This window comes from Erithacus rubecula (genome assembly GCF_903797595.1).
Source record: "Erithacus rubecula genome assembly, contig: scaffold_396_arrow_ctg1, whole genome shotgun sequence".
Taxonomy (NCBI): Eukaryota; Metazoa; Chordata; class Aves; order Passeriformes; family Muscicapidae; genus Erithacus; species Erithacus rubecula.
In genome coordinates this window covers 57,232-66,158 of record NW_027635939.1, presented here as the reverse complement: position 1 = coordinate 66,158, position 8,927 = coordinate 57,232, and the positions used below count along the sequence as shown (strand labels likewise).

At 60.6% G+C, this 8,927-nt stretch overlaps 2 protein-coding genes and 1 long non-coding RNA gene across 6 annotated transcripts; 1 reads left to right on the top strand and 2 right to left on the bottom strand.

The window, feature by feature from the left end:
- Positions 1 to 70: 70 nt before the first annotated feature.
- LOC306816166 (uncharacterized protein) lies at positions 71 to 3,869 on the bottom strand (the record flags this gene model as incomplete). Its single annotated transcript, XM_079332650.1, has 9 exons — positions 71 to 75; positions 2,617 to 2,865; positions 2,938 to 3,099; positions 3,136 to 3,243; positions 3,334 to 3,351; positions 3,406 to 3,459; positions 3,496 to 3,585; positions 3,622 to 3,687; positions 3,851 to 3,869. The coding sequence occupies 9 exons, from the start codon at positions 3,867 to 3,869 to the stop codon at positions 71 to 73; spliced, it is 771 nt and encodes a 256-aa protein (XP_079188776.1).
- Positions 3,870 to 4,940: 1,071 nt separating this feature from the next.
- On the top strand, positions 4,941 to 8,021 carry LOC306816165 (phostensin-like; the record flags this gene model as incomplete). The annotated part of the gene is made up of 3 exons (XM_079332649.1): positions 4,941 to 5,339; positions 6,631 to 6,862; positions 7,959 to 8,021. 3 exons carry the CDS (start codon positions 4,941 to 4,943, stop codon positions 7,976 to 7,978), a joined length of 651 nt encoding a protein of 216 aa, XP_079188775.1. The 3' UTR covers positions 7,979 to 8,021.
- LOC306816160 lies at positions 5,362 to 6,371 on the bottom strand. Of its 4 annotated transcripts, XR_013777585.1 has the most exons (4): positions 6,319 to 6,371; positions 5,901 to 5,940; positions 5,718 to 5,808; positions 5,362 to 5,648 (listed from the first exon to the last, which is right to left on the bottom strand). It is a non-coding gene; the product is annotated as an uncharacterized lncRNA (long non-coding RNA). The 4 variants fall into 4 exon arrangements; XR_013777586.1 differs by lacking the exon at positions 5,901 to 5,940 and having other exon boundaries at positions 5,718 to 5,828; positions 6,288 to 6,368; XR_013777587.1 differs by lacking the exon at positions 5,901 to 5,940 and having other exon boundaries at positions 5,798 to 5,837; positions 6,319 to 6,366.
- Positions 8,022 to 8,927: the final 906 nt, after the last annotated feature.

The window sequence follows — 8,927 nt, the reverse complement described above, 5'->3', positions numbered from 1 at the left end:
ATTTTCATTTTTTAACGATAGCCCCTCCCCCCCCAATTTCTCTTCATATCCCCCCCCTTATCCCCTTAATTCAATCTTCAAATTTTTTTGGGGGGGTGCACAGGAAGCCCCTCCCCCTCTTCCCGCCCCTCCCCCACCTCCCCCCGCCCCTCCCCCCCTCAGGAAAAGCCGCTTTTCCTCCCCCCTCCCGCCCCTCCCCCACCCCTCCCCTCCCCCCCCGCCGCTTCCTCCGGGTCCCTCCCGCGCTCCAGCCCGGGGTGAGTATTTTGGGGACCCCTCCCCCCCCTCCCCCTCCAAAATTTGGGGTCTCTCAGGGTGGGGGGAGGGGCGCGGGACCCTCCCCCCTTTGTTTGTTTTTTTTTTTTTTTAATTTTTTCTTTTGGTTTTTTTCCGTTTTTTTCACCCAAAAAAATCCGCTCCGCGCCCGCCCCTCCCCCACCGGCCACACCCCGCGCGCTCCGGGGGGTCCCCAAAATTTTTTTTTGGGAGGGTTGGGGGGGGGTCTCAAACCCTCTCCCCCCTCCCCCACCCCGCCGTGATTTTTTGGGGCGTTTCCGGCGGTTTTTGGGGATTCCCGGGAGCGCCCCTCCCCCCCCTCCCCAATCCCCGCGCGGATTTTTGGGAATTCTCGCGGGTTTTTGGGAATTCCCGCGCGGGTTTTTTTGGTTTTTTGGGATTTCCCCTCCCTCGGAATTTTGGGATCTCCTCATCCCCTCCCCCACCCCAAGGATTTCCCGCGACCCCCGCCCGGATTTTTTGGGGGGATTTTCTCCAAATTCCTCCCAAAATTCCCCCAAAATCCCCCGAAAATTCGCGGATTTCTCCCAAAATTCCGGGAATTCCTGGGATTCCCCCAAAATTCCTGGGATTCCCCCCAAAAATGCCCCAAAGTTCCGGGAATTCCCCCAAAATCCTCCCAAAATTCCTCCCCCCCCCCCACCCAATTCTCTCAAATTCCCGGGATTTCCCCTCCAAATTCCTGAGATTCCCCCCAAATTCTCCCGAAATTCCCCCCCCTCAAAATGCCCCAAAATTCCGGAGATTCCCCCCAAAATCCTCCATCCCTTCCCCCCCCCCAAAAAAAAAAAATCTCCGAAATTCCAAATTCCTGAGATTCCCCAAAATTCTCCCGGAATCCCGGGAATTTCTGGGATTTTGGGAGAATTTTGGGGGGAAATCTCAGGAACTTGGGGGAATTTGGGGAGGGAAAGAGAATTTTGGAATAATTTTGGGGGAATCCCAGGAATTTTGCGGCATTTTTGGGGGGGAATTTCGGGGGAATTTTGGGGAATTCCTGGGATTTCGGGGACCCCCAGGGTGAGGTCCTGAAATATCCCCAATGTCCCCAATGTCCCCAAATCCCCCCAATGTCCCCAATGTCCCCAAATTCCCCCAGTGTCCCCAAATTCCCCCAGTGTCCCCAATGTCCCCAATGTCCCCCCAATGTCCCCCCAATGTCCCCAATGTCCCCAACCCGCTGCCGTGTCCTGCTGCAGTTCCCGGGCTCCCCGCGGGATGGCGCTGCCCAGTGCTGAGCTGTCCCTGTGTCCCCAATGTCCCCAAATTCCCAATGCCCCCCCTGTCCCCAATGTCCCCAATGTCCCCAATGTCCCCAATGTCCCCGCTGTCCCCACTGTCCCCTCACTGTCCCCGCTGTCCCGTGTCCCCCGCTGTCCCCACTGTCCCCTCACTGTCCCCGCTGTCCCCACTGTCCCCAATGTCCCCGCTGTCCCCTCACTGTCCCCGCTGTCCCTGTCCCGCTGCAGTTCCCCGGCTCCCCGCGGGATGGCGCTCCCCAGCACTGAGCTGTCCCCATTGTCCCCTCACTGTCCCCGCTGTCCCCTCACTGTCCCCGCTGTCCCCTCACTGTCCCCGCTGTCCCCTCACTGTCCCCAATGTCCCCTCACTGTCCCCAATGTCCCCTCACTGTCCCCGCTGTCCCTGTCCCGCTGCAGTTCCCCGGCTCCCCGCGGGATGGCGCTGCCCGGCACTGAGCTGTCCCCAATGTCCCTGCTGTCCCCTCACTGTCCCCGCTGTCCCCACTGTCCCCTCACTGTCCCCACTGTCCCCTCACTGTCCCCGCTGTCCCTGTCCCACTGCAGTTCCCCGGCTCCCCGCGGGATGGTGCTCCCCGGCACTGAGCTGTCCCCAATGTCCCCAATGTCCCCTCACTGTCCCCGCTGTCCCTGTCCCGCTGCAGTTCCCGGGCTCCCCGCGGGATGGCGCTCCCCGGCACTGAGCTGTCCCCGCTGTCCCCTCACTGTCCCCAATGTCCCCGCTGTCCCCAATGTCCCCGCTGTCCCCTCACTGTCCCCGCTGTCCCTGTCCCGCTGCAGTTCCCGGGCTCCCCGCGGGATGGCGCTGCCCGGCACTGAGCTGTCCCCATTGTCCCGTGTCCCCAATGTCCCCGCTGTCCCCTCACTGTCCCCACTGTCCCCAATGTCCCCGCTGTCCCCTCACTGTCCCCTGTCCCCACTGTCCCCTCACTGTCCCCGCTGTCCCCTCACTGTCCCCGCTGTCCCTGTCCCGCTGCAGTTCCCCGGCTCCCCGCGGGATGGCGCTCCCCGGCACTGAGCTGTCCCCAATGTCCCCTCACTGTCCCCGCTGTCCCCTCACTGTCCCCGCTGTCCCTGTCCCGCTGCAGTTCCCCGGCTCCCCGCGGGATGGCGCTCCCCGGCTGGAAGCTGCAGCTGCTGCAGCGGCGGCGCCGCGAGGAGGAGGCGGCGGCGCGCCGGGAGCGCGAGCAGCGGGAGCGCGCGGCGCAGGTGCCGCCCTGGAAACGGGAACTGCTGGAGCGGCGGCGCGCGCGGGGGGGCGGCGGGGGCGCGCCCGGGCTCGGGGGGACACCTGGGCACGGGGGGACACCTGGGCATGGAGGGACACCTGGGCAAACAGGGACACCTGGGCAAACGGGGACACCTGGGCAAACAGGGACACCTGGGCAAATGGGGACACCTGGGCAAACAGGGACACCTGGGCATGGAGGGACACCTGGGCACGGGGGGACACCTGGGCATGGGGGGACACCTGGGCACGAGGGGACACCTGGGCAAATGGGGACACCTGGGCAAACAGGGACACCTGGGCACGGGGGGACACCTGGGCAAACAGGGACACCTGGGCATGGAGGGACACCTGGGCATGGGGGGACACCTGGGCACGAGGGGACACCTGGGCATGGAGGGACACCTGGGCATGGAGGGACACCTGGGCAAATGGGGACACCTGGGCAAATGGGGACACCTGGGGAAACAGGGACACCTGGGCAAATGGGGACACCTGGGGAAACAGGGACACCTGTGCATGGGGGGACACCTGGGCAAACAGGGACACCTGGGCAAATGGGGACACCTGGGCAGACAGGGACACCTGGGGAAACAGGGACACCTGGGCACGGGGGGACACCTGGGCATGGGGGGACACCTGGGCAAACGGGGACACCTGGGCAAATGGGGACACCTGGGCAAACGGGGACACCTGGGGAAACAGGGACACCTGAGTCAGAGGTCACACCTGGGTCAGGGGTCACACCTGAGCTCAGGGTCACACCTGGGTCAGGGGTCACACCTGGGTCAGGGGTCACACCTGAGCTCAGGGTCACACCTGGGTCAGGGGTCACACCTGGGTCAGGGGTCACACCTGAGCTCAGGGTCACACCTGGGTCAGGGGTCACACCTGAGCTCACACCTGGCCAGGAGGGTCAGGGCGTGTCCCTGGCGCTGGCGCCGGGGCGGGGCCGCAGCTCCAAGGGGCTGGAGAAACGCGGCCACGCCCAAAACCCCACCTGGGATCCCCAAAATCATCCCCAAAATCCCACCTGGGATCCCCAAAATCATCCCCAAAATCCCACCTGGGATCCCCAAAATCATCCCCAGGATCCCCAAAATCTCCGAGATGCCAAAAATTCCCCTCAAAATCCCCAAAATTCCCCTCGAGATCCCCAAAATTCCCCCCAGGACCCCCAAAATTCTCCCTGGGATCTCGAAAATTCCCCCCAGGATCCCAAAAATCCTCCCCAAAATCCTGAAAACCCTCTCCAGGACCCCCAAAATCCCCCCCAGGACCCCCAAACCCCCCCCCGGGGCTGCGTCAGCCGCCTGCGGAGCCGCTTCGTCCCCGAGGGGGGAGGGGACGAGGGGCGTGGGGGGGTCACCAAGGGGTCACCCGAGGGTCAGGGGTCAAGGGTGGACGTAGGAACGGTCAAGGGGTGTGGGGAGGTCACCAAGGGGTCACCTGAGGGTCAAGGGTCAGTTGAGCAAGGGACGGTCAAGGGCCACGGAGTGACCGGTGGGGTGGGGACAGCGGGCAAGGGGATGGTCAGGAACTGGAGGGTGGTGGAGGGACGGGGGGGGCAGGGGACACTGGGGACACTGGGGACACTGGGGACATCAGGGACAGTGGGGACACTGGGAACATCAGGGACAGTGGGGACATTGGGGACAGTGGGGACAGTGAATGGCCACGAGCCCATGGGGCCACCCCAGACCTCGGGGTCACTTTTGATGACCACACTGACCACAACCAGCAGTGTCACCATGTCCAGTGCCAGTGCCACCACATCTGGGGTCACTGTCACTGTGTCCAGTGCCAATGTCACCACATCTGGGGTCACTGTCACTGTGTCCAGTGCCAGTGTCACCGTGTCCAGTGCCAGTGCCACCACATCTGGGGTCACTGTCACTGTGTCCAGTGCCACTGTCACCATGTCCAGTGCCAGTGTCTCTGTGTCCAGTGCCAGTGTCACTGTGTCCAGCGCTGTCCCTGTGTCCAGTGCCACTGTCACCATGTCCAGCAGTGTCCCCATGTCCAGGAGTGTCCCTGTGCCTGGTGCCACTGTCCCTGTGTCCAGCAGTGTCCCCATGTCCAGTGCCACCACCCCCGTGCCCAGTGCCAGTGTCCCCAAGCCCGGTGCCACTGTCCCCATGCCCTGCAGTGTCACCATGCCCAGTGCCACTGTCCCCATGCCCAGCAGTGTCCCCCAGCCCGGTGCCACTGTCCCCATGCCCAGCAGTGTCCCCATGCCCGGTGCCACCACCCCCGTGCCCACCCCGGCGCTGTCACCTCGCCGTGACCCCCCGTGTCCCCCCCCGTGTCCCCACCCGGCCCTGCAGCGCCGCAGCGGCAACACCATCACCGTGCGGCCCCGCCCCCGCCCCGCCCCCGCCCCTGGTGGCCCTGCAGGTGGCCCTGGTGGCCCTGGTGGCCCAGGTGGTGGCCCTGGGGACGGGCAGGGCCCCCCCAAGAAGCGCTACCCCACGGCCGAGCAGATCCAGGTGATCGGGGGGTACCTGGCGCTGCCGCGCTCCTGCCTGGCCAAGAGCGACGCGCGGCGCAAGAAGGTAACGGAGCGTCACCTGTCACCTGAGTGTCACCTGTGTCACCTGAGTGTCACCTGAGTGTCATCTGTGTCACCTGTCACCTGTGTCACCTGTGTCACCTGAGTGTCACCTGAGTGTCACCTGTGTCACCTGTCACCTGTGTCACCTGAGTGTCACCTGTGTCACCTGTGTCACCTGAGTGTCACCTGTGTCACCTGTGTGTCACCTGAGTGTCACCTGTGTCACCTGTGTCACACCTGAGTGTCATCTGTGTCACCTGTGTGTCACCTGAGTGTCATCTGTGTCACCTGAGTGTCACCTGAGTGTCACCTGTGTCACACCTGAGTGTCATCTGTGTCACCTGTCACCTGTGTCACCTGTGTCACACCTGAGTGTCACCTGAGTGTCATCTGTGTCACCTGTGTCACATCTGAGTGTCACCTGAGTGTCACCTGTCACCTGTGTCACCTGAGTGTCACCTGAGTGTCACCTGTGTCACCTGAGTGTCACCTGTGTCACCTGTCACCTGTGTCACCTGTGTGATCTATGTCACCTGTGTCACACCTGTGTCACCTGTGTCACCTGAGTGTCATCTGTCACCTGTGTCACACCTGAGTGTCACCTGTGTCACCTGTAACCTGTGTCACCTGTCACCTGTGTGACACCTGTGTGTCACGTGTGTCACCTGTCAGCTGTGTCACCTGTCACCTGTGTGACACCTGTGTGTCACCTGTGTCACCTGTCAGCTGTGTCACCTGTGTCACACCTGAGTGTCACCTGTCACCTGTGTGTCACACCTGAGTGTCATCTGTCACCTGTGTGAACTGTGTCACCTCTGTCACCTGAGTGTCACCTGTGTCACCAGTGTCACACCTGTGTGTCACCTGTGTCATGTGTGTCACACCTGAGTGTCTCCTGTGTCACCTGTGTGTCACCTGTCACCTGTGTCACACCTGTGTCATGTGTCACCTGAGTGTCACCTGTGTCACACCTGTGTCACCTGTGTGTCATTAATGTCACCTGAGTGTCACCTGTGTGTCACCTGTGTCAACCAAGCCCCGCCCATCCTGTTTCCCCAATGTCCCTAAAGTGTCCTCAAAATGTCCCCAAATGTCCCCAAAATGTCCCTAAACGTCCCCAAAATGTCCCAAAATGTCCCCAAAACGTCCTCAAAATGTCCCCAAATGTCCCAAAATGTCCCCAAACGTCCCCAAATGTCCCCAAAATGTCCCCAAATGTCCCCAAAATGTCCCCAAATCCCCCCAAACTGTCCCCAAATGTCCCAAATTGTCCCCAAATCCCCCCCCCCCAGCTGAAGATCTGGTTCAGCGAGCGCGACCTGGAGCGAACCTTCTCCTACCCGTCCGAGGGGGCGGCGCTGGCGGCCTGGGGACCCCCCGAGGAGCCCCCCGGGACCCCCCCGGGACCCCCGGCCCGCGAGGGGGGGGAGGGAGAGGAGGAGGAGGAGGAGGAGGAAGAGGAGGACGCCCCTCCCCCCACGCGGGGGCTGCCGGGGGGGCTGCGGGGCCGCGCCCTGCTCGTGGGTGGGTGATGGGGGAGGGGGTTTGGGGGGGATTTTGGGGGGTTTGGGGGGGGGGTTCATTAATTTGGGGGGTCCTGAGAAGGAATCTGGGGGAGATTTGGGGGAGTTTCATTAATTTGGGTGGTCCTGGGAAGGAATTTAGGGAGATTTGCGGGTCCGGGGAAGGAATTTGGGGGTCCTGGGAAGGAATTTGGGGAGATTTGGGGGTCTTAAGAAGGAATTTGGGGGAGATTTGGGGGTCCTGGAAAGGAATTTGGGGAGATTTGGGGGTCTTAAGAAGGAATTTGGGGGAGATTTGGGGGTCCTAAGAAGAAATTTGGGAGAGATTTGGGGGTCCTGGGAAGGAATTTGGGGAGATTTGCGGGTCCGGGGAAGGAATTTGGGGGTCCTGGGAAGGAATTTGGGGAGATTTGGGGGTCTTAAGAAGGAATTTGGGGAGATTTGGGGGTCTTGGGAAGGAATTTGGGGAGATTTGGGGGTCTTAAGAAGGAATTTGGGGGAGATTTGGGGGTCCTGGGAAGGAATTTGGGGAGATTTGGGGGTCTTAAGAAGGAATTTGGGGGAGATTTGGGGGTCCTAAGAAGAAATTTGGGAGAGATTTGGGGGTCCTGGGAAGGATTTGGGGAGATTTGGGGGTCCTGGGAAGGAATTTGGGGGAGATTTTGGGGGTGTTTCAATAATTTGGGGGGTCCTGGGAAGGAATTTGGGGAAATTTGGGAGGATTTGGGGGGAGGTTTAATTAATTTGGGGGGTCCTGGGAAGGATTTGGGGGGTTTTGGGGGGGGTTCCATTAATTTGGGGGAGATTTGAGGGTTTTGGAAAGGAATTTGTGGGATTTTGGGGGGATTTGTGGGATTTTGGGGGGATTTGTGGGATTTTGGGGGGAATTTGTGGGATTTTGGGGGGATTTGTGGGATTTTGGGGGGAATTTGTGGGATTTTGGGAGATTTGTGGGATTTTGGGGGGATTTTGGGGGGATTTTGGGGGTCCTGCCTTATCCTGGGATGGGCTGAGGGTGACAATGATGAATTTTTTGGGGAATTTTGGTGGGAATTTAGTGGAATTTGGGGGTCCCTGACCCGTTTCCCCCCTCCCAGACGAGTCCTGCCGTCGGTAACCCCGGCCCAGCCCCCCCGAGGGACGGACACACGGACAGAGACCCCCAAACACCCCGGGGGCTTCCGGAACCTTCCGCCCACCCCGGCGGGGCCTGGGGGGGTTTTCACCCCATTTTTTCTTTACCCATAATGAGCTTTTTTAGCCTAATGAAGGGATTTTTATACTGGGGGGGTTCCAGTGTTGAAGCGCTGCTGGCCCAGTTTGGGGGGAGGGGCAAATCTGCTTTGAAGGGGGGGTGGGGGAGGGGGAGGGGGCGGATTTGGGGGGGGAAGGGACAAAAATGGCGCAGCTGGAGTAGGCCGAAGCCTGCGGCCTGTTTGTGTTGCCACGGAAACGAAGCCTGTGGCCTGCTCACTCCCAAGGCCTTCTGCGGTCACCATGGCAACGAAGCCTAAGGCCTGTGCCTGTTGCCATGGCAACGGTCTGCTCCTGTTGCCATGGTAACAAAGCCTGCGGCCTGCTCCTGTTGCCATGGTAACGAAGCCTGAGGCCTGCCCCTGTCGCCACGGTAACGAAGCCTGCGGCCTGCTCTTGTCACCATGGTAATGAAGCCTGCGGCATGCTACTCCCAAGGCCTGCTCCTGTCGCCATGGTAACAAAGCCTGCGGCCTGCTCTTGTTGCCATGGTAACAAAGCCTGCGGCCTGCTCTTGTTGCCGTGGTAACAAAGCCTGCGGCCTGCTACACCCAAGGCCTGCTCCCGTCGCCATGGTAACGCGCTGCTGCCTGGCCACGCCCATATCGCGACAGTGACGATAAACGCCGACTCAGCTGCTGGTGGCAACGGAAAGGGGGGAAAATGAGGGGAAAAAAATGGAAAATCCGCTTTAAAGATTATAAAAGGACTGAAAAAAAAAAGGTTAAAAAAGGGTCAAAAAAGACTCAAAAAAACTTAAAAGTGGCTGAAAAAAAAATCTGAAAAAAACAAAAACATCAAAAAGGCTCCAA